General features: G+C 39.9%; 1 protein-coding gene across 1 annotated transcript in view; it reads left to right on the plus strand.

The window, feature by feature from the left end:
* PLCXD3 (phosphatidylinositol specific phospholipase C X domain containing 3) overlaps window positions 1–19,911 on the plus strand; it is a 96,316-nt gene extending 76,405 nt beyond the window's left edge. Inside the window, exon 3 of the mRNA XM_031605029.2 lies at window positions 13,360–19,911. Coding sequence (XP_031460889.1) covers window positions 13,360–13,516 — 157 coding nt within the window. The 3' untranslated portion in view covers window positions 13,517–19,911. The remainder of the gene's footprint in view (window positions 1–13,359) is intronic.
* Window positions 19,912–25,136: the final 5,225 nt, after the last annotated feature.

The raw sequence follows: 25,136 nt of genomic DNA on the forward strand, positions 1-25,136 counted from the left end.
TATGTGCAGGGTCACCAACCACCAGACCAGGCTGCCCAGGGCCGCATCCATTCTGGCCTTGATGGGGCATCCACAACCTCCTTGGGCAATCTGTTCCAGTGTGTCACCACCCTCTGTGTGAAAAACTTCCTCCTAATATCTAACCTAAACCTCTCCTGTCTCAGTTTAAAACCATTCCCCCTTGTCCTATCACCATTAACCCATGTAAATAGCTGTTTCCCCTCCTGTTTTTAAGCTCCCTTGAAGTACTGCAAGGCCACAGTGAGGTCTCCCTGGAGCTTTCTCCAAGCTAAACAAGCCCAGTTCCCTCAACCTTTCCTCATAGGAGAGATGCTCTAGCCCTCTGATCATCCTAGAGGCCCTCCTCTGGACCCAACCCAAGAGCTCCATGTCCTTCCTCTGCTGGGGACCCCAGGACTGGATGAAGTACTGCAGATGGGGCCTCACGAGAGCCAAATAGAGGCGGATGGACAATCACCTCCCTCTTCCTGCTGGCCATCCCTTTTTTAATGCAGCTCAGAACACAGTTGGCCTTCCGGGCTGCAAGTGCACACTCTGGCTGATGTCCAGCTTCTTCTGTATGTGCTGTTTCATCAGTGATGACAGTGGGTCAGATTGTTAAGAGCAAAGTATGCATGCTCTTATTCATTGCTGGAGAAAATGCATAACTTGTGGTGACTGTGATGAAAAACAGCTGAGAATTTTCTCTATTGAATAGTGTTACTGTATGCCTTGTATAGATTGTTATTTCCATGGAAATAAGTGGGAGGCATTACTTTTGGAGTGACCTAAATATATTGGCCCAAAACAATTTCTAGTTGGTAAATGCAGTCCAGACAAGCCAACAGGTCAGACACCCATGGGCTAGGCGATCTTTTCCAACCTTCCATGAGATTCTATGAACACTGCTGCTGCTAAATGCTTCACAGCTATGCTTAGGATACTATTTAGTGGATATTGCCCCTGGGATCCAATTGATTAATAAAGCTGATTTTGCTATGTGAAGTCGGAACTAGAAGCCAGAAAACGTATAACAGATAATAAGTTTCCTCCTGTGAGATAAAGCAGTTGTTGCAGCTGGGAGAGTTGGTATTTGAAGGTCCTGGACTTGCATAGCTTGGTCTGGCTGCTGGTCTGGCCTTTGCTATGACTTTTTTCTGTTGTAGCTATTCAGCAACCACTCTGCACTGCTGCTGTATACCATTCACCAGTCTCACAAAAAGATGAGTTATAGTTGCTAACCCAGATCAGATGCTTTAGACATCAGTGGAACAGCATGAACCAGAGTGAGCATGGAAGCTCAAGCCCATAACTAAGACCCAAACAAGACCTTTATACTGATTGTCAGTTCTTCATTTTGTTTGTTGTTTATATAAAGTTTTAAAATGTACTCTAGAGAACAAACATAGCAAGGAATAACAGCAGCGTAATAAGAGTTTAGTACTGTGTATCAGTTTGATACAAAACAATAAAACTAGTTTTGGACATAAAGATTGGTGGAGAAGGAAATGGAGGGGTTTCATTGCATGTGAGAGGATGGTTGCTCATGTAAAGAAAAAGCAGTAGGAAGTAGACACGGTTGAATCTCAGATAAAGAGACGTACAGCAGAGAGGAATTCTGATGCTAAATGAAAATTTGCTGGAAAAAAGAAATTTTTGAGAAGCATTGATGCTATTTTTGAAGTTAGGTCCCAAGTGATTAGTAGCTGAAAGTGAAGAAAACAGGTAGGAAAACATATTTTCTTGATATTTTCTAGTTTAATATTTTAAAAATATTGAAATGTTATGACAAATTCAAAGTAGCTCTTTTAAAACATCTCATTTAAGATTATTTGAATTTTAAAAGAGCAAAAAGTTAGAGAACACTGTTTAATTGTCTATGCTGAACATTAGCTAGATGCTTAATTTTTTCAGTTAACTGAAAATCTCTGTATTTTCCTATATGATTTTGTCCCCCACTATGTTACTTCCTGTTTTTTTATTCTCTCAAATCAGAGCTGTAATTATTCGCAATTTCTATTACTTGGATGTTCTTCTACTGGAAAAATGGCAATTTCCCTGTGCTTTTTTTCTAAGGCAATAATTTTTTTAACCATTTTCCATTTCAGCTTTGTTGGGTGGATTGCTAAGTTGTGATTGGTATGTCTGCCTGTGGGTAATGCATTGTGTAACACACTGAGCAAGGTGCTTGGCAAACAGCAGTGCAGTTTTGTATACTTTACTAGTCTGTTCTTTGCCTCTGCAGACTCCTTGTAATATCGCTTGATGGAACAAAAAAATTAGAACCACTTAGAGCAGTTTGATTTGAAAGGAAATGGAAATTGCTTTGTTCTGTATTCAGTAGCAAAAGATTCAAATAGAGGTGAGATTTAGTTTAATTTTGAAGCATCTACAGGTACGGGGAAAAAAAGCATTAATTTTTCAGGCTACATAAATGAAAAAATCTACATTTTATCTTTTCCATTACGTAATTTGGATTTATTGTATTGTCTGTTTCAGTGGAAACAGCAGTGTTATGCAAATCTATGTTATAGGTCATGCAGTAAAGTGATAGCGCTAGCAGCTAAAAGTGCATTAAGTATTGTGCCTTCCACCTAGCTGCTCTTCTTTCCCTGAGAGTGATGTGTACTTTTTTGCTCATTTTTTCTAGTTACTCAAAACAAGTTTTTGTTCAAAACTGCTTTGTTTTTTCACTCATGCTGCAGGGCTATGGCAGAGTTAAATATTAGTGAAAATTCCTACCAGTGGACCCAATCTGATTGTCCTCTATGTTTGATTTCAGGATATTTCTTCCATACACAGCCATTTTTTTTAAATTATTTATTGGTGTTCCTTGCCATTTAGTCTCATCTTCCTTGCATCATTCAAATATTACATGCTGTAGAATTTGAGTTTTTTAGCATGGGGCTGAGCTATCAGGAGCAAGTGAAACCATCAACTCTCCTGCACCTGGAAGAGAGCTCTTTTGAAGGTCCCAAGCAACACATGATGGCAAATCTCGACTGAATCTGCTGGAGGAAACATGGGCTGTGGACAGTTTAGGATGGCAACAACTTCTCTGGAGATGAAACTCAGCAATTGCTTCCTATCCTAGGTGTAAATCATTGATGAATAAGTCTCTTTTCCTATGTGCTTTCTGATCTTGCCTGTCTCGGTAGGACTTCTGAAAGCAGATTCTGTTTGTCCCCTAGAGGAAGTCAGTCTCTTAGTTTATCTTCCTGGACATGTGGTGGGAACTGTTATACATGTGGAGCCATGAGGTGGACTAGTGTATATCCATACTATGTGTGATGGGTGTCAGTAGTTGAATTTCCTAAGATAGCCAAAATTTGGTATTGGGTTGGGATGAGTATGTGAGCAAGGTGTGGGAGAGATAAGCTAACATGAATGAAATGAAAACAGTCTGATGGTGACTGGTTTCAGGTTGAGGGGCAGAAATCAATGAGATGAGATACAGATGACACAAGTTCTTGGGATCTTTTCCCCAGCACAGTGCAGGACCCACAGTTGAGAAGCCCTGGTGAGGTACCTTCATTTGGCTCCTTGGCATCAAAGTGATAGAAGTTTGTGCTCAGCTGGCTTGGCAGATGGCCAAAGTTAGAAAAAGTTGTCCTTTTATCTTACAGTGAAGCCAGTGCTTTTTATATTTTTGTGCTTGCATGTACACATGCTTTCTTCCTTCATTTCCAGAATTAAACCATTTACATCTGTAATTGCTTGTTTCTTTGGATGTGAATATTGAGTACAGCTGCACCAACTGTAGCATGCTTTTATACTGTTCTGTGGAGTTGTCCTTTATATTAAAGTTTTAAAATGCCCTCTGAAGCCAAAATGGCATCTAATTTTTTTCTTCTATTTTGATTTTTTTTTCTATTTTTATTATAATACTTAGAATATCAAATGATTAAAAAGGATAGCCAAATTAAATAAATTGAAATTCTGAGTAGAAATGAACACGATGTTAAAAATTAATCATTGAAGACTTTTCTGTTGTCTTATTATTTGTTTTCTTTTAGGCTTCCTCTTCCCTGGCTTGTTTCCATAACTTCAGAGCAAAAAGGATTCTCACATGCTGTGATTCCAGGCAGTGGGGTTGTGAAACAAATGCCATCTGTCATAAGACCCATCAGAAAATACGGTAGTTAGCCCCTGATAACAGGTTGGAAAATCACTGCAAAACCTTGAGAGCTTAGTACAAAACGCATTGCTGCAGTTCCTTCCTATTTTCCTTATTAGCATGGGGAGGAAGTGGGAGTATTTCTACTCTGTTGGGGTGGTGCTGGGCACCCAGAAGACAGGATTTTTCAAGACAGCAGTTTTAAAACATGCACTGTCTTTCATTGAAACGTTTTTTTATTTGTTCTCCTGAGGTCTGCGTTGGCCCATGACCGTGAGGTAGGATCCATTCTCATACTGTTCTGCTCTGCTCACCTGTCTCACTCCCAGTTTCTTATGGGGTAGTTATGTTGGATACCACTGCTGGGTGTCCAAGGATTGCGTGATTCTTCATGGGCATGTATGGATTCAGATTCCAGAGTCCAATAGCTCTTGTGTCAGCATATGATTTATTCCACCTGTTTGATTGACTGTGGTTCCTTTGATCTTATTCTCAGCTTTCTGCTGAATCATAGAATCACAAGGTAGGAAAGGACCTGCAAGATCATTTAGGACTTTGAGAGCATCTTGGTGCTTTGCTGCCTGCTGGAAAAAGGCTGAACTCATAAGCACTATGCTTTGGAGAGAAAGAAAAGGATCTGCAGAGCACACAAAGCTCCTTACACACAAGGAGATGATAGCTGCCTGCAGCCATGCCCCCGCAGGCACTTGTCAAATCAGCTTAACAAGTCTGGTCCACACTATACCTGTAAGCTGCTCCCTAGAAGCAGAGTGTTGCTGTGGGCAGCATGGTAGCATGTTCAGGGCATATGTACAGGAGGCTGTGAGTAACTGGAGTTGCCGGAAGGCAGGAATGGTGAGCCCCCAGCCTGTTGTCTGCCCAAGGCTTTATCCTTGGTGGTGTTCAAAACATGACATCAATTTGGCATAAAAAAGCTTAAGCTGTCTGCCTTCAGGAGGTGGGAGAGTAACTATTAAGTGTGATAATGACAAGTAAGTTGTAGCCTTTGTAAGTGGCAGAATTTTTAATGGGCATAGTATTAATAGTACAGATGGCTTTATCTTAATTTGTATGATTACCTACAGGACTCAGGTGGTAAGAAATTACATCCCAGCCACCACCACTGAAGAAGATGTATGTTACTTATGAAGGATTTCTTTTGGAAGATGCCTCAGTACTTCCTGGCCCAAGCCATTTTCCTCTGCATCGTGTAAAATTACTCCTTCCAGTACAGATAGGTTTCTCAGCTATAGGCTTGGGCAAGAGAACTTGACTGAAAAAAATGTATCAAAAAATATTTGATGAATGGTGATTTCACTGATGACAATGCTGGCTTGTTTTTCTGTATGATATTTATTCATGTAAGGTTCTATAATGGTGTGATTACTTGTACAAATGAGGTCTATCTGAGCCATATTTCTTGCAACTTGGAAAGTATGAGAGGGGCATTCATGATGTGGTGTCATTAGGGTTATGTGTTTGTTGGAATCAAAACCAGCTGACACACTTTCTATTTGGTTCCATCAGTTCCATAGGTGGGTTCTGCAGAACAGTAAAATAGAAATGTTTGCTGATTGTGAAACAGATAATTCAGTACAACAGTAGAAAATTTTTAACTCCATGCAATGGGAATTATCTGACTTGTAAGGAGAAAAAAAACCCACAATAATAGCTTCACTCTGGAAATGCTTGACAACACAGATCATGACATGATAAAGAGCACAGGTCAGTAAATGTCAAGAAAAATTTTGGAGATACAAAACAGAAAGAATCTTTGATGGATTATTACATGAAAGTGACCAATCCCTGGTCAGTTCTTAACACCTGATTTCAGTGGTTCTAATACAATGAATCAAACATAATGGGTAAATAAACTACAACCTTTTTTTTTTTTTTTTTTTTTAAGAATTTTTAAAAGTATCTTTTAAAGCAGATGAGAAGGAAAAAAAAATAGCATTATCTATTTCTTTTATTGGTGACAGACATTTTCTTACAAAAAGAGAGGCTTTGTGTTTAACAGGCAATGGAATAAGGTCCTGTTCTTATTTCTATAGCCCCTTCTCACTATCATTGCTGGGATTTCTCAGAGTTTGCTGAACAGCCAGATTTCTGTTTGGAAAGGGCTCCAAAACCAATTGCCACAAGCAGGTAAAGTCTAGCAACTCACCTGTATTCGTATAAATGAGCATTCAGCCTCATTTCTCTTTGGCCCACAAAAGGTTGAACTGATTGACATCTGAACAGCACTCAGACTGATTAGGAGGCAGTGGCAGTTCTATTCCCTTCTATTTTCCCCTCTATTACATATGTTACGAGACCTTCTCTAGTCATGACATGGCCCTCTCCCTCTACTCTGCACTACTGAGACCTCGCCTGGAGTACTGTGTCCAGATGCGCAGTCCTCAGTACAGGAGAGGCATGGACTTCCTGAAGTGCATCCAGAGGAGGGCTGTAAAAGTGATGCAAGGAATGGAACACCTCTCCTACAAGGACAAGCTGAGAGAGCTGGGGCTATTCAGCATGAAGAAGGCTCTGGAAGATCTGGTAGAGGCCTTTCAGTATCTAAAGAGAATCTATAAGAAGGAAGAGGACAGTGTCTTTCACTGTGTGTGATGTGATAGGACAAGGGGATAAGGTTTCAACCTGAAAGAGGGGGGATTTAGATTTGATGTAAGGAAGAAGGTTTTAACAGTGGTGGTGAGGCAATGGAACGGAATCCATATCCTTGGAGCCAGTGTCAGGCTGGACCAGGCTCTGAGCAACCGTATCTGGGAGCGAATGTCCCTGTTTATTGTAGGGAAGTTGGACTAGATGACCTTTAAGGGTCCATTCTAACTCAAAAGATTCTATGATCTATGACATGGCCACTTAGGGACTTTCAGTTCAGACTTTCAGTTCTGTTCTTTTCCCACTTCCATTCCCCAACACACTGACCAAGAGATTAGCCAAAATCCTAGTGTTGCTTTGTTAGCAAGATCTGATAATAAAGAAGTCACTGAAGCCTTTACCAGCTGATGTATTCCTTGTTGTGTTAATGTCCTAAGAGCAATGGCTAAAAACATAACAAGAAAAAAAAAGAGGATGTTCAATATTAATCACCGTCAGAACCATAGCACTTGCTGCCATTAAATATCCCATTAAATTTTTGTATAAACATAGAAGTATATATATTTGATAAGTACAACTGAAATGTCCTTTGAAGAGAGGTTAGGAAAGGCCACTTTTGAGCTTGTTTCTGCCTCCTCTTTAAAATGAAACCCAGAAGCCCAGCAACAGCTTAATAGAGGAGTGAAGACATTTGGTCCCTTGTGACCCTGCGGAGTACTTGTGCTGTGATCATTTACAATAAAATATTCATCTGGCCATAGTATGGTAGTCTGTGTCATCTGATTACATGCATTTCCAAACTGTATAAAGCAATTGGAGATGACTGAGTAATCAAAAAGCATTTCAGAAGAGTAAATATAGAACTGTTGGGTGTTAACATACGTTGTACCTGCAACATGACAGCTCGTGGGTTGTGTAATATGTCCATTCAGGATCCTGGCAAATGAATTCCCACCTGTGTTCCTTTGAGACTATGAATACTTAAATTTGCTTTTTTCACCCAACATTGCCCAGATTTTCTGTTTGTAATCAGTAATGCCAGTTTTACGAGCACACGACTGCTGGCTTGAGAGTATCTGAGAACTGAGGATCAAATTGAAGGAGTTCTTTCCCAGCCAGTCCACGCTTGTACTTTAGTTCATTTGTTCCTTTGTTGCTCCAATTCAAAAGTTTATAAGATCCTCTTATAAACCAATTCTCCTTAATCTACTGGGGCCATCTGGGATGAGGCAGAACTAAAAATGGTTGATTTATTTCTTTTAATCCAGAATGCTTCCACTTGCTGCCTTTCATTTTGTCACAACAGATACATTAGCACAACTGAGAGAATGGTAAATTGTAATCCGGAGGCAGAAACAAATGGCTGGTATGTAAAAGAAAAATAAACCTTTTAAAATAGTTTTGTCACAAAAGAAAATCACTGAAGAGTGAAGTACCGTGGAATGTTTCCTGTTTTGCATGGAAGCTTTTTTGCTGGCAAACAATTGATCTTTATTGGACATGATGAACACTTGAATAACGCACCTTAATGCCAGTGTTTTTGGTGACATCTATTTTTGAGATTAACAAGAGTGTGTAAGGATACTTACGTACTATGGATACAGAGGAAGGTTTTGCAATCTTCATCACTGGAGGCTTGTAAAAACAGAGTAAGCTGAATATTTACCAGATTGGTTTGGATTTTTGATCTTTGTGTAGCTGATCCTGCCTCAGGATTAGCTGGATGTACTAGAGCAACTTTTCAAGGTTTTGGAAGTCATGATTTTTATGATTCAGTGACGCATGAGACATCCACAGCTCCCACTGGAGCAATGAATTCTCAGCATCCTTGAAAAGCCAAAGTCAGCATGTGCTGACTTATGGCTCCAGAATTAATCAGTGTTCTTGCAAATATGATTAAAATTGAATGGAGGAGGGAGGAAAGGACGTAAGGATTCAAATTCTGGCTTATATATGTGCATCCACCTGCAGAGGAGTTGTTTTTTTTTTTTTTTTTTTTTTTTTTTTTAACAGTTACACTTATTTGCCAAATCTGTGTACTTTGCTGGAGAGGGGAGAAATGCCACGTGGCACTTTTGTCCTGAGCAAGCAGTACCACTTCAGTTCTCTCTGGTGTTGCCAGTAATGGCCATTTAATGCTAGACTTTGCAATCTGGAAATGAGACCAGTATACCTGCATGGGTTTCTTACCCACCTGCATATAATTTCTTACATTCCAAAAGCAAATCTGCTGTCTGCTGTTGAGGGCTCAGAATCTGACAAAATAGTGAAGAGGCCTTTTGCTTTGTGCTCAAAGACTTCCTTCTCCTCCTCCTCTCTTGAAAGCTCTGCACAGAGGAATGGCTTTTTCCCCACATGAGGTCCTGTGGAGTTCTGCTGCCATTAATGTTCTGTCATGTTGTCAGGCTTTGATGACTCAGACACGAAAAAAAAATCCTACCTTCTTGCTCAACTAAAATAGCCTAAGAACAAATTTTTTTTTAAAGCAAATTTTAATGCAATTAGTTACATCATGTTTTCTTTTTGAAAGCTATAATGGATCTCTCAGTTTTGCTGCTTGAGCTGATGCTTCTTGAATGTGTTACTATTTTTTAAACAAAGTTTAGTTCTGTTGGAGTCCACCTGAGATCTTTCACAGATGGGGAAAAACAGAAAAGTCATCAATAGCTTTGAAAGGGCTATGCATGTCTTTTAGTTTAGGGCAGGGTTTCTCAGTTCAGTTCTCAAACATGTCAATAAATAGTTCTTGAAGATGTGAAAAACTTCAAACAAACAAAAAACATAAAAAGATACCTGTACATATTTATTTTTGTATGAGCAAAGAAGCAAAATGGGAAAAATAGAGGTGATAATGTGACTGTCAAAGCTGAGCCTATGTTTTACAGAGTTGTAAATAAAAATCACTCTACCAACACCATTGAGAAAGTACATGGCTACTCAGCTGGAAACAGTGATGTAAATCATCTTGCTGGGGAATCTGTGCCCAACTGACCGATGTTCCTGACCGACTAATGGGGTGCCATTTAGACAGACAAGCTTTGGCCTAGGAAGGAATACAGATGTCCCAGCAGGATGCTGCAGGGCCTAGTGCAGGCTGTGTCCCAGCTGCACCTTCCATGCACTTCTCCCAGCTTATCTGCATGGACAGTGGGCTGCCCCAAAGTTGTAGAGGCAGAGGCAGTGGGCTAGAGTGCACGCTCATGGGATGAGAGGTTGAGACTCCTCACTTTCTTCTTGCTTAGATTCACTGACCAGCTGACCTCTCTCCTGCACAGTTCTGGGCTACGGCAAGCAGCACTCTTCTGTGTCCTAGGTTCAGAGTCTTGCAGTGTATTTCGCAGCACTGGGGGTTAGAAACCTTTCCTGCTGAAAGCTTTCATTCCGGCTTTGAGGGCTGGGTTTTATAGCTGTGGGATACAAGCTTACATCTATTCTGAAGGGCTGACTGCATTCTGCAAGCTCAGGTTTTCTGGCTGCCTGGCTCATAGTTTGTAGCATGTTAATACGAGACTTTTCATCTCAGTTTATTCATAAGGTAGAAGTCTCACAGCACTTTTCGCAGACCAGCTAGACTTTTGATTTATTCCTTAAGCTCTCACTGCGTGTCCTTTGCTGCAAAAGCATTTGAGGCATGGGAGGGTCAGGAGACTGAAGGTTGCCTGATGCTGTAAGGAGAGATGGAGACTGAACTGCTGCAGTTTCAGCATTTACATCAATGGCACTGCCACCATTGTGATTCTGTTTGATTATTGAGAGTGAGTTGCACTGACGGTGTAGAACTGGGTGTAGTTACAGTATGACTACATGGCTTCAATTAGTAGAGTTGTTTTTGTCTAGTAGCAAAGATGGCTAACCATTAGTATCTACAGGTGTGGCACATTCTGATGTGTTTGGACTGCTGCCAGTGCTTGCAAAACTGGGATCAGAACCATCGGCACCAGATCCCCAGCGAGACCATTAAATGTGGATAGCAGAGGCCTCTATGAGAGAGCTATGTGCTAGTCACCAGAGTGGTGCTGCCAGGATCAAGTTGCGAGCTGAGAAGCTGGCACATCCTCACGCTCTGTCACTTTTATCAAAACTGCAACAAAATCCACTAAGATTCTGATATGTACTGGGTTTCTGTGAGCACAGTCATGTAGGTGGCTGCCACGCAGCATGGTTTGTGTTCCTCTTAGTAAAACCCTTAATGAGAATAATTATTAGTTTGAGGCATGCAGAGACTGGAAATTACAAGGGAGGGTGAACAAGGTTTGTGCTGCTATCACAAAGACACCCTGAGGAATGTTAAAGTGGGCTTATTCTAGCAGTTACTGTGTGCGCATGAGATATTTGTGTACAGCTGAGCAAAGCGTGGTTTCATGCGGTCAGTGATGTAGATCCTCTTTAATGATGGCACCGTGGGAGGAATATGGGGAAAGGTATGGGTTTTTCTTCATATTTTCTACCACAAGCAGAGTTACATGTGATAAGGTCAGTGAAGTCTTTTTTTCAGGTATGTATTTTCACAGAGATGCATTCTTTTTTTTCGCTATGCAAACAAGCTTTTTGTTGGATAATCTGATTCAATTTTGACTTATTTTTGAATGCTTGTTAGTCTCTTAAACAAAAGATTTATGTGACTTTATCTGCAAATTTGCATACAGACAAGGGTCATGCAACTGAGCTCCGTTTGAAATATCAGTGAAGTGTAAACAACTCATTTCTGCTACTAAACCTGTTTGGAAATGAAGTGGCAGGGCAATCTGAATTTGAAATAGAGAGTCCAAATCAAAGGGAATGTGACCATCCGCTAAGGACTGGATTAATAACAAAAGAGTAGGAAAAATTAAAAGGTATTTTAGAGTATTCAGCTGAGTGTGTAGGCAGGAAGCTCTATGGTCAAAAGATGAATTACGTCAGAACAGATTCAGAACAAATAAAGGATGCTTGACGAGGTAATTATGTGTCATAGGGGAGTAAAATAATGAGGGTATCAATTTATGCATAAGGAATAAATCTGTGCCTGCCAGCACTCAATCAGTTCATCTCTGAACCCAGAATGCATGGAGCTCAAACAGGATATTGAAGACAAAGGCATCTGCCATCTTAGTAGTGGATGCACATGTCTTCCTCCAGTGTTCAGCAATTCCAGCTTTCTATGACTGCATCAATCTAAATGTACTTGCTAATTTTTTTTCACAGCATAGTGCTTAAGCTCAGCTTTACAAACTGGTGCATATGCATGCCTGTGCTTCAGTCCTGGTGAATCCGTGTGTGACATAAAACCCTCTTCTGGTCCTAAACATGTTATCTTAAAATGTATTTAAGCACATAGATAAATGTGCTTTGCTGGAGCAAACCATTTGTTTTCTGTGTTCTCCTGTAAAATCATAGAGGGTTCTAACTTTAACGTTGGGTATGAGTATGTATTTTTTTTTTTAATTATTTTTTTGTTTTGTTTTGTTTTAAAGACTGATTCTGGCCCCTAATACTACATTCTGTGCCTACTAATAGTTCTAATAGTTCTATTTTCTGCAGATCTGTTTTCCTAAAGCTTTTGAGATTTAAACTGCTGCCAGACCAGCATTTTATATGGACCTTCCCTCAGTGAAAAGATCTGTACAGCATGTTGGCTGAGGGAAAAGTATTGATCTCTAGATTTTGAAGCAAAGGGAGAAAATGATCATCTCAGCTGGCTGCATGTTTATCCAGTCCATAGATTCTGATGTTTAACTCCATAGTTGGAGCTTGACAGAGAGTGTATTTTTAGGATAGTATCCAGGCTTGGTCTGAAGACTCCAAGTGCTGCAGAACTTACCACAATCTTTGGGAATTACTTCCAATTGTCAATTTCCTTTCCTTTCAAAAATCTGTACTTTACTTTGTTTGACCTTATTAACTTCTGAACACTGGATATTTTTTCTTGACTACTGCTGCAGAACTGTGGAGCCCTTTCATTTCCCATAGTATTTCCAATGATCAGTGGTTTATATTTTTGTGGAATCAGAAGAATTATACTTCAGTTAGATAGATACCTTTTACACATATCTCAGCACTGGGGGTCTGACATAATAAAAATATGCTGTTTTAGAAAAGGGACTGTGGTGCTTTTTAGTTCAGTTACTAATCATTTGTTTATGATGAAATACAGTTCATGGCAGGGATATTAGTACTAGGAAAGAAAGGGTATTGAGTATAGTTTGTATTTATAGTGTATCTGTAGTATAGAAATGATGGTGGTCTCCGAAAATACTATTTTTGGTATTCCCTTGAACACATCAAACATGCTTTGTAGATGGCGTTGAGTTCTCTCTTATTTTGTTTTCATAAGCAATTCTCATGGTATCATAGGTCCAGATGATACCAATAGGTGTCTGGTTGATTCTCATGATCCTATGCAAGGTAAGTAATTAGTATAAGCCTGTATGACCCTCCTTTTATTCTTTTCTTCTGAGAAGCTGAATACAATCAAACATGCTATATCCAGAGGATGAGAATTATAAAGAGTAGAATTTTCCAAAAGCCTGAGCAGTAACCCACATGTATCCCTCAGAAACCAAGTGAGATCAATGGGAGTTGATATTGGAAAATTCTGCCTCAGTGCATTTGTCTCGCTGCTTAATAAGTAATTATTGTTCCTGTTTTCTCCTTAGGGCTCTTCCTGCAATGATGCAGTGGGTCCGAACTCAGAAACCGGGAGAGAGCGGTGTGAATATTATCACTGCAGATTTTGTAGAACTCGGTGACTTTATCAGCACTGTTATAAAGCTCAACTATACCCTGGATGAAGGTGAAGATGACACTACTTGATACTACTGCAATATGGTTGTTGTTGCACTATTTGGAATTGGAAAAAAAAAAAAAAAAAAAAAAAAAAAAAAAAAAAAGAGAGAGAGAGAAAAGATTGCATTTTAAAAGAAATATTGTGTAAAACACTGATCTTCCTAAAACACATTGAAGTGTTTAGGGCTTCAGTGTCTCAGCTTAGGGAAAATATTTTAATCAGTTATGATCATTTTTTACATTTGTGTTTCATGTGAAGAGCAAAACTAACCATGTTTACAGTGTTTGATATAAGACCATTTACATGTTTTCCATAAGATACCAAATGCAATTCTTGTGTTCTGTGGTTATGAGCAGTGCCAAGAAATTTGCTGCTTTCAGCATAGTGGGATGTGTTTTGTTCTCTGACTGCCCATAGCAGGATTCCCTGGTGTGAACGTTACACCAGGCGTCTGAGGACAGTCTATATGGCCGTAAAATTTTAAGCCGCTACACTTCATCTGTTAGGTGATTTAATGCATTGTATTTATTGATAGCTACAGGTTTAAATGCCTTTGTGAAGTAAATACAAAGTCATGGCTCCAACTCATGTATAATCACTGGACAGTAAACACGATGCATTACTCAGCTTGCTCAGAGCATTGACTAAATCCTGCTTGTTTTTATTTCTCAAAATGGAGTTTTTTCAGTGTCTCTGCCCCAGGTTAAGTAAGTCAGCAGTTACGTATTGATGAGCTAAGTTTGTACTAGGTGCTGCCAATGTACATTTTCCATGGCTTTAGCAGGTATAGCCATTTTCCTTGGCTTTAGTTAGGCCTGCTTAGAGCACTGCTCCTTTCCAGGACCAACCTCACGTAAAAGTCTGATCCAACATCCATTGAATTTAATAGAGAAATTTACTGTGTTTAGCATGGACTGTGTATGGAATCAATGAGCAGGATTTTGTCCTATAGTAGAAATATGCTTTCTGCAGGATTAAAAATATAGTTTAGAAAAAATAGATGCTGTGTGAGCTTCTTTTTGGAGTACCTGTAAATACAACACTTCTCTACTGATTAAAAAAAAATTCAGTGCCAGTTTCACAGTGAAGAACTGCTGTACTAAAGAGTGTAGTAGTTCAGTATCTAGCTAAAAACAATATGCTATAGTCCTTCCATTGTATGTGGAAAATAATGCAGCATAACACAAGCTTAGAAGTCTGTTGAATGGCACTGTTCTAGCAGTGGAATCTCTGATCACTGCGCTTTTAACAAAGCATATAAAATATAAATATGTGGAAAAGTTAGTGAGTTATAAAATAAGAGCATTGCCACTGTATAACACCTAACTGGATATAGTGCCATCAGTCAGATGTCCTTATTACATCAATGCGTATACACTCAGCTTTGGAAAGCAAAATGTTTCATTTGTACAAACCAATAGATGCTATATTGTCATACAAGGAAAATGCTCTTTGAAATGTTACAGTGCTTTATAGGATAAGACTAGGGTCAAGTTTCATTGATATTGCTGGAACTTTCCACTCAGTGAGAAGGGAGAAAAACGTTATATGTTACTTTGCTATTTTCTGTCAGATGGTAATGACTACCATCTATCATCAGATCTATCAAAACAAAAATGGTCTCACTGAAATAGGTGAGTTATGGGGGATTTGTTGGTTGGTTTTGTTGTGTTTTGTTGTTGTTGTTGTAGGGTTTTTTTAATTGTTTTATGAAGAAGTGGGTTAAAATGAACACTTGCTGCTATTTTGTATTGAGAGAGGGTGCCTTGGAAAATGTGTGTGTGTGTGTTTGTGTGTGTGTGCACGCGTGTGTACAGCAGAGAAACATTTAAGTGTACCTCTACAATGAAGACACATTTTAAATGTATGTATACAATACAAGGACATCCATGCACACTTCCATAATGCTATTCTGGAAAAGAAAACTGCAAATGTTAGGAAGTTATGATGCTTCCTGGATTAGCAGTTTTGTGTTTAAGAGTGTAAAAATCATCCTTAATGAAATCTGTGATCTAAGCCAGTTAGGTTTTGTACAGCATTAACATTTGACTCAAGTTGATCTAAAATATTTACCAAGAGCCACAGCCCATCTTTGCATTAAACAAGGGGTAGACCTTGGTGCTTTCATCCAGGACTACACAAGATGTCAGGAGGGTTGGTGCGCATTGTTGTCAATCTCCACAGCTTTGTCAAGCAAAATTAATGTAATGGACACATACAGTACAACCAGAGCATGTGTGTTCAGGAAGCCTGTGCAAACTGAAAACTTGTTTTACTTAGTTTGTAAAGCGTTTTCCATGTGGAGTGTGTCATAGAGAAACATGAAAATGTTTGCTTATTTATTTGACACGTGGTGTGAAGTGCTCCTTTTATCCTTCTGTGTAGCTGGATTTACTTGCTTCCAGATTCTTCCTGTCATTCTTTAGCTACTTAGTACATCCTAGGCTATCCTTCTAATACTGTAAAACAGTGAGGATCTTTGGATGCAGCAAAAAATTGGGTTTGTTTTTTGGATTCTGTCTGATTTTCTGTTGGATCTAAGAGCACCAACAATGAGTTCCTCCTGGGACCCCTGGCTCAAATACACACCATACACACCAGGTCTCTCGCTTACACAAGGGTGTACTCAAAGCAAATGTTCTGCTTGTTGAAGAAAACGTGTTTGTGTGTGTGTGTGTGCCTTTGTATATGAATAAATATAAAGCTATATCATATCTTCAGCTTATTGACGTTGTTATGAAATGTTTGCTTAGCATCGTTGTATTCTAATTGTCATTTGGGTGCTGGAAAATAAAAGCAAAAGCAAAAACAAACAAACAAAAAACCAACAATCCTCTGACAAGAAGGATAGTAGACAAATCACATAGTTTCTCCATTAATTGGGGAAAATGTTAAATTTTGGTCAGAAAATTTGTTTTCATTTTGCTGTCGATCTCCTTTCTGTTGGAGAAGCACAGTACCTTATGATGGGGACAGGTAAACAAACTTGCCTTAATTACTAAAATAAAAAAATGGAGATGGGGGGAAGCATGCTATCCACTCTTTCCTGGCGATTTCATCTGTAAGGCACCAAAACTGTAATCAAACTGTCTTGATGGGGATACACTCCCAGCTGGATATCATCTGGGAGATCTCGCCAGAAAAGAACAAGCCAGAAAAGACTATGCAACACAACTGGACCACTCTAGAGGCCCGTGTTGCCATCCATATGCAGCTAAAACTTTTTGATTTCATCCAGAAATGTTCTTGCAAAAGAACTGCAGTACTGGGTCGGACTAGTTGTCTGACCTCATTTATTTGAGAAGTTCGTACCCATGTGTTATGAGGGATCCTGCATGGAAAGTTAGATGACTGTAATCAGACTATCAGAGGAAAAAATACCTGTCTACACTGTTGATCTCCATGAGCATCCTTTTATTTAAAATGTGATGTCACTTGCTGTCAAGACATTTTCTCTTCCTGTGTTCATTTTCCCCCTTGCTATGTTCACTGGGTGCATATGAAGCAGCATTGCTTTCTGACCTTTTTGTGTGATTACTTACATTTTCTTTCAGTCATGAAAAGTTACAGCTGCCTCATACAACTCAAGATGAAAGGCAGTGGAGCAGTTTCTTAGCTAGTGTAAAGCTAAGTGGCTCCATCTTTCAGTTCATGCTAGCTGAGGGTCTCTTCGTTTGATGTTAACACAACCTGAATTGATGGTAAACAGTACAGCAGCTGGTTCCAGGAGTATGAGTCCAGCCTTGGGCAAAGACTCAGAACCAGACCAAAGGAGCCTAGTTTTAAAGTCAGGGGGCTATTCATTTGCTGTTGGTTATTTTACTAGTTGTATAGGTTCTGCCATTGCAAGCCATTCTTTTAAACGTACATATGTGTGTGTATATATTTGCACGTGCGTGAGGGAATGTGCGATTCTGTATGCTGGGCTAAGTCCTTCTGTCAAACTGATACAAATCCAGGCCATTTCTAGTAACTTCAAAGCATTTACTAATGTTTTACCCTGGGATGAGAGGGAGCAGATAGTCATTGACTAATAAGTATATGCTGTGTTGCAAAGGACATAAAAAAGCAGTTAACTTCGCTAGATTGAAGGAGTGCCCTGAAAATATAGCTCTAGTGCTGTTTATGCTGACTATAGTATTTGGAGCATTAGGTGTTAGCAACTGAGCAGACTATTTGGTGACTTCAAGAGTTCAGTTAACATCATTTTAAACTTCTAAACTCTTTCAGTGAAGTAAAAGCTAATGGCGTATATGATGTATTTGCCATATCTCAGTGGTAGCTTCTGTGTTACATACAGTCAATGTTTTTCTGAATCGTGTATGTTTACCAATGATGAGGTTAAAATATGCTCTATAGTATGTGCAATGTATTGATTATAGGTATGTTGGAGTTCGGTGATGTATTTAGTTTTAACTGTGCTGCTGTTTTCTAGATATGTGTGTGTATGGAAGTATGGATTGTCTACAGTGTATGAGGAAATAATAATTAATCCTAAAGGAAAAGGGCAGTTATGTAACCTGCCTTAATGCATTTGCATAATCGTGTTTAAAGCCCATAATTATGAGTTCTGATTTCAGGCATTACTGGGGATTGACTGTAGGGCTGACTCCCTCACTTCTCTGCATTAAGGAGTTAAACTTGAAGTTACCTGGAGCTCATTTACATATTGATGAACAGAGAATAGCACGTTTGCACAACCTTGATTGTACATGGTGGCAAAAATGTGGTTTCCTGTGTGCTACAGAGCAAATCACTTCTGCATACACACTGCTCCTGTTGATGCCAGCAGGAATCATGTCCATGCAATTGAAAGGTCTGAATGTCCTCTTCTGGGATGCAGACATGACATTAAGGCTGTGGTACCCTGGCTTTGTGGAAGTGCCTGGATGCTGTGCAGTACTGCTCATGTCCCATATTGGAATTTAGCTGTAAGTTTGCAGTAAGAGCTTTGAACTCTGTTCCAATACAGGTGGGACTGTAAAAATCCTTATGTAAAAAGGATGAATACTTGAGGCTGAGCAGCCTGGCCTTGCATACCCACCGACAGCATTCTGCTTTCAGGAGCCTTGACAGCTTAAATTAAGATGGTTGTAGTAAATTCCTGAAGGCTGACAGGGCCTAGTGCTCTAGGAATGGGAATGTAAATCTCTTTATTGCCCACAGGTATGACCTCTCCCCCCTACCATTCCTACAACTAAATCTAGCTCTCCTTTCATGGTTTCATGTGAAAGATGCCTCTGTTTGATTCTAAGGGTGATGCTGAAAGACATGAAGAACAAAGAGTGTGCCTCATGCCTAGCTGGTTGGATAACAGTAGGCAGAGCATTCTTGTTTGGCATGAAGTCAGCCTCAGCAAGACTTATTTAACCAATGACAGAAGGGAGGCAGAAGTCTGCTTCGAGACCCTCTTCTGTTATCTTTGACCAGCTACAGTGCAGCATCTTTCCAGTTTTCTCCTTCGTCTCTGTTCAGTGTTGCTCATTTCAGCTTTCACATTCTCATCCCTTAACTACTTTGGTGAATAGTGTTGTGCTCAAAGTATTACAGGTTTGTCATCCTCACTAGACCATGGCAGTTCACAAGTTCTTACAAAGTAAAAAGATGGCACTGTCTAATATCCGATGGTTATCTCTACACTCCAGATGACATACGCTTGTCCTCTATGAAGGACTTCACCTTGCCTGGTGATAAGTCAATCATACGCTTTCTCTCTTCAAATTAAAGACAAACTGGATGATAAGCCAGTGAGGGTCTCTTGATTTTCAGATGCAGTTATGCTTTTTTTTCTGCAGAGGAATAAAGAAGACTAGTCTCTTCCCTTGGTTTTAGGTTCTGCCAAAGTCACTTTGATCAGCAAATTCCTAGAGTGGTTTGAATGCTTGAACTGGAAAATCAGTTTTGCTGTGAAGCTGGGATCCTTAAAGCAGAATCCTAGGCTCTGTATATAAGTATTATTATTGAAAATGATGATACAAACTTAAAATATAACTTTAAAAGAAATAGAAAGTCTTGTCAGGACAAATGTTTTTTGCCTGTCTCAGACATGAGTAGCTTTAGGATCATGCAAAGTGATAATTAGGATGTTATTGCCACACTGCCTCCTGATGATGTTCAGGTCTCTGTACAGAAGCCTTATTATTCCAAGTGAGCATTAATGCATTTGAATGACTTTCTCCATTTCTGTGGGAAGAACGAATGTGTAACATTGAGGACATGGAGCTCCATGTGTGTTGTGCCCACAAAGGTTCACAGAGCTGCACCTTCTCTTTTTAGGATCTACTTAATGGTACTTTAATAAATGTTGTGTAAAAAATGCCTACAGTTCTGTATAGCAAATGTGAATTTTTATGAGAAGAATGTGTATTAATGTATAAATAAATAAATAAATACTGTTTCTTTGTATCCAGTGAAACGTCTAATAAAGTTCTGGTACCTGTGTTCTTGGCTTACTGCTTCATTACTGCATTCCAGGTGTTATATATGAGAGGCTTCTTAAACGTCTTTATGGTGGGCTCAGATCAGCTGTTAAACTCGAGCTGTGCTACCATGTCAGAGGCATGCAGAGGCTGTCCTGTGAAGGCAGTGCGGTTTCTGTGCGACCGCTGAGCCCCACAGGACAATGAGGTGCATTTGTATCATAGAAATACAGGAGCCTCTGTTGTGCCTCTTCAATTTGGCAGAGCTTTCCAGGTTCAGTGTGCCTCTGCCACTAAGCCCTAGGGCGCCTCTCTGTAGCCTGGGTGAGCCCATGCATTGATGTGTCTTGTAGCAAGGAGGGAGATGGAAAGAAGGGACTCCCAAAAGTGGATTGTTTCTGTCCTGGTTTGTGCAGCAATCTGATCACATAGAATCATAGAATCCTTAGTGTTGGAAGGGACTTCCAAGCGTCATCTAGTCCAACTCCCCTGCAGTGAACAGGGGCATCTGCAGCTACATCAGGTTGCACAGAGTTTGAACCAGCCTGACCTGAAAGTCTCCAGGGACAGGGTGGGGCATCACCACATCTCCAACCTGTTCCAGTGCTTCACCACTCTCATCATAGAAGACCTTTTTGTTATATTTTACCTAATCCTATGCTCTTTAAGCTTGAAACAATGTTCTTGTTCTGTCACCACAAGCCCTGCTAGAGTCTGTCCCCTTCTTACTTGTAGCTCCCCTTTAAGTACTGAAAGGCTGCTATCTGGTTACCCTGCAATCTTCTCTTCTCCAGGCTGAACTGCCCCAGATGTCTCAGTCTTTGTAGGAGAGGTGTTCTATTCAATGGATCCTTTTTGTGGCCCTTCTCTGGATACTCTAACAAGTCCATGTCTCTCCTGTACTGATGCCTCCACATTCAAACACAGTACTCCAGGTGAGGCCTCACCTGCACAGAGTAGAGGGGCAGGATCACCTCCTTCACCCTGCTGGCTATGCTTCTCTTGATGCAGCCCAGAATACAGCTGGCTTTCTGGGCTGTGAAGGCACATTGCTGGCTCATGTCCAGCTTCCCATCCACCAGTACTCCCACGTCTTTTTTGGCAGGGCTGCTCTCAGTCCTTTCATCCCCCAGCTTGTATTGGTAGTGGATGTTGCCTTGACCCAGATGCAAGACCTTCCACTTGGATTTGTTTGAACTTCATGAGGTTCACCTGGGTCTGCTGCTCAAGCCTGTCTAAGTCCCTCTGGATGGCATCCCATCCCTCTGGTGTGTCAGTCACACCCCACAGCTTGGTGTCAACCACAAACTAGCTGAGGGTGCACTCAATCCCACTGTTGATGTCATTGATGAAGATATTAAAGAGCATTGATTCCAGCACTGACACACACTTGTCTCTAATCTCCATCCAGACACTGGGCTATTGACCACCACTCTCTGGACTCAATCTTGCAGCCAGGTATCTGAGAATACAGTCAGTTGAGATGCTGTTACCTTTAAGAGGGTATTTGTAACACTGAAGAAAAACAGGTATTTACCAAAGTGTTTTGATTCCAGAAAGTAGTGGTGTACTTAAACCTCTGAATCTGGGAGAAAAGTAAAAGAATGTTTTACATGTAGATATTTTTCAACATGATAAGCAAGTGCAATTAAAATGCAACTATTCTCTTGGAAGATCATTTTTAAATAGATTTTATGGAAATAAGCGATTTGTGGGCACATTGTAAGTGATAAATATGAATTCCACGTTTTTGGCCTGGTTTTTTGTTCCTTGGTGCCCCAGCTGCAGCTTCTGGCATTTTCATTTATTTTTCTCCCTGTAGCTAGATTTCTGAGGAAAAATTAATTGCAACTAAGTGTATTGATTGGAATCAAAGTAACTTAAATAACTGGTTGTAAATGAGTTTAAACCTTCAACTGCAATACACTGATAGACATGATTTGCCTTTTTTTTTTTTTTTTTTTTGGTCATAGTTTCTGTTCTCTAAAGATAGGTTAATCCTTACAGAGAGCCATTAAGACCTGGCTTAGCAAGTAAATACAGCAGCACATTACATCTACTTGTTTGCCAAACAGCAGGCTAAGCTATACATATGCATAGACAAAATGTTATTTTAACATGCATTCCTGTACAGTCCTCTGATTTTGTTAGGAAACAGTACATTGTATTTCTTATTTATACATTTATTTTTTAGAGTTCTTTTTTTTTTTTTTTTTTTTTGTATGGTGTCACCTGAAAATGATTCAGTGAATTAACATACATAAAATCTACGCTAATAAAATTAGTAAATAAATTTGACATGGATCCCAAAGCAAACTCTATTGACTGAAGTCTATGGAAAGTGATTTCTTTTAAGTAAAATAATTATAGAGTTTATGATTTGAGTGGGATTTTTTTAGTACTTCTCTTAGCTTTTTTAAGACCAAAAGTCCTCAAATACTTGTACTGTACAAGTACAAAAAGAGAATAAATCTTGCTGGTCCATGCTGCCCCAATCCCAGCTGCCACAAGTTGACCTCTCCAAGAGTTTCTGTGCCCAGAAGGGGACCTCACCCATTTTGGTTTTTTTTAATGATTGCACATGTTTAAGATCAACAAAGTAGCAATTATTTAACAGTAGTAGGCAGTGAATATAAGCTTAAATTTGGACCACTATCAGTCAACTCTTTCAACACTTCCAAATTAAGGCCTTGCACTGTGTACACAGTGAGCAACTGAATTATCAATAGAAATCAGCCATTAAGAAATTATTCCCAATTTAAATGTTTTTAGCCAGTGAGAAAATTGGAAGACCAATCCATCTGAAGACCAGAGCATTGCTGTTATTTGACAGAAGTATGAACTACTTCCTCTTCACCCAGTTCTTAGTCTTCTCCCTCCCCATGTATGCCACTGATGCATCCCAAGAAATATTTGAGCTCTCATTCAGCTGGCAAATTTAATGCCACATTCCTTAGGGTAATCAGAAAGTAAAATACTGCATTGGTCTTTGCACATTCTGGAGATTGTATTACTCTACAATAAAACCCAGCAAGCTGCACTTTGCATTTTTTACCACAATCTCATCAGAAGAAATGTTTCAAATACATTTTAATTGTGTCAACACAATAGAAGCATACTGAAATGCTTTGAACCCTGTAATACATTAGGCAATTGAGGAAGAAGAAAAACATGCCTTCACCTATCCTGGGTCTTATGCAGTCCTTAAACACTTCATTTGCTATTTTCTAGTCTCATTCAGTGTTATTTACCTAGCCAAGTATAATTGACTACTTAAAATTTGTATAAGATATCTCTGTGAAAGAAAGAAAGGTGGTACTGCTCACTCTGTGCATCACAGCTCTGAGAAAAACAGATTAAAGAAACTCAGGGAAGGGATGGAGGGCCCAAGGTGGCTCCCAAAAGGGGCTGTGCTGCGAGGAGAACTGTGTTTTGGAAGAGTTGATGCAAAGGTGGGAAAACCTCAGAACTGAGCAATTGCATCAATAGGCATTGCATGGGCTGGGGCTGGGTTTGCTTCTTGTTAAGATGCAACAGTAAATGCTCCAGGTGGCTGGTCTAGCTGGGAGTCACAGCTGTATATATGTAATCTAGGCAAACATATTTTTTTCTTTTTCCCACAAGGTCTTCCTTATTATCTTTTCAGTATTATTAACTATTGTCTTCCAAACTGCTTCCCATTCCTGAGTATCCAAACTGTCACATTTCTGAATCTCCTAAATACCTTACCATGACGCTTGTTCAGTTTGCAAGGAAGCAGTGGGACTCACAAATTGGTGTGTGTTTCAGATGCATCTAGCACAAAGTGAGCAAGACATCCAGAATGGATTCCTTAGGGAGCACATGAGCCAGTTGTCTGAGTCCTTTGTGCTCTTCTGGCAATGTAACACAAGAAACTATCTCTTGGCTCACGTTTACATCCAGGCAGACAGTGTGTTGCATTCCTGACAGTAAGCAAATGCAATTCTTATCCTGAGCACCCAGCTCCTGCCAACCGGGTTGCAACTCTGGTCTGCAGTTAGCTGAGAGGAGTAGACATTTCTCTTCTTGTATGCTGCTGCAACACAAAACCCAAAGAGAAGGCGAAGTATTATATTTTAAGCAGCTTTTTTCTGTCTAGACGGTCAGCATTTGTCACTATGTAGGAATGGAGCCAGGAACAGCCTAAGATGGCTGAACCAGGGGCATGCAGATGGGGATGAGACTGGGGCAGGGGTTGATGGCTGCAGAGGGGCTGAGTGGGGTCCTGGGCCCATAGCAGCTCAGTACGTGGTGTTGGTATATACAAATAATGGAATAAATCACTATTTATTCCCTTGCAATAACATGAAATTACCTCCACTCACTGAAACACTTCTCATATAACCCCAAAACTGAGCAAACTCCTTTTCCTCTCCCTGCTGATACCTCATATATCTGCTAGCTCATACAATTCACCTCTCTCTTCCTCCAATTACAGCATCCTAAAAAAAGAAGCATGAGAAACCAGAGTATAGCATAGTGGATGTACTTCTGTGTACTCAAGTCTTATAACCATACAGAGTCAAGCAAACTCCCATATTGGCCGACTCATTTTCACCATTTCAAAAATAAGTGTCTGATTTTGTTTTTTAACTGAAAATAAATATTTGGTTCAACAAAATTAGCAGTGAGGACAGCAAACAGTTGTAGCTTATCTCCTAGGTAGTTGAGAAATGTATTTGTCGTCTCCCTGCCTTTCAGTCCTGTAATAACTGTTACATCAGCACTGAAATAAGCTGCAAGTAATGGAGAAAAAAGTTCATATAGTTAGGCGGTTGAAAAAGTGAATCACAGCAGGGATCATAAGGTAAGAAACAGAAAAACAAAGCACATTGTTTGGCAGTGTTCACCTAAGCATCTTGTGTACAGAGTGCAATTTCCTTACCCCTTCTTTAGGAGGATGTGACAGCTCTGGAAAAGTCTCAGAGAAGAGCAACAAGGATGAGTGATGCTGTGGTTAACTACCTTCAGGTAAGTCTAGTTCAGGACTCTTCAGGATGGAAAAGAAACTGATATCAGGGTGAGAGAGACCAAAGGACATGATTAGTGATGGTGCCTGGTAGGTCATGATGCTAGTTGGACTTGATAATCTTGAAGGTGCTGTGTTTTCCGAACTAATGGTCCTTTACAGAAAGGTTGTTAAGCACTGGAATAGGCTCCCCGGGGAGGTGGTTGAGTCACGATCCCTGGATGTGTTTAAAAACCG

The sequence above is a fragment of the Phasianus colchicus genome, chromosome Z, assembly GCF_987193195.1.
Source record: "Phasianus colchicus chromosome Z, bPhaCol1.hap1.1, whole genome shotgun sequence".
Lineage (NCBI taxonomy): Eukaryota > Metazoa > Chordata > Aves > Galliformes > Phasianidae > Phasianus > Phasianus colchicus.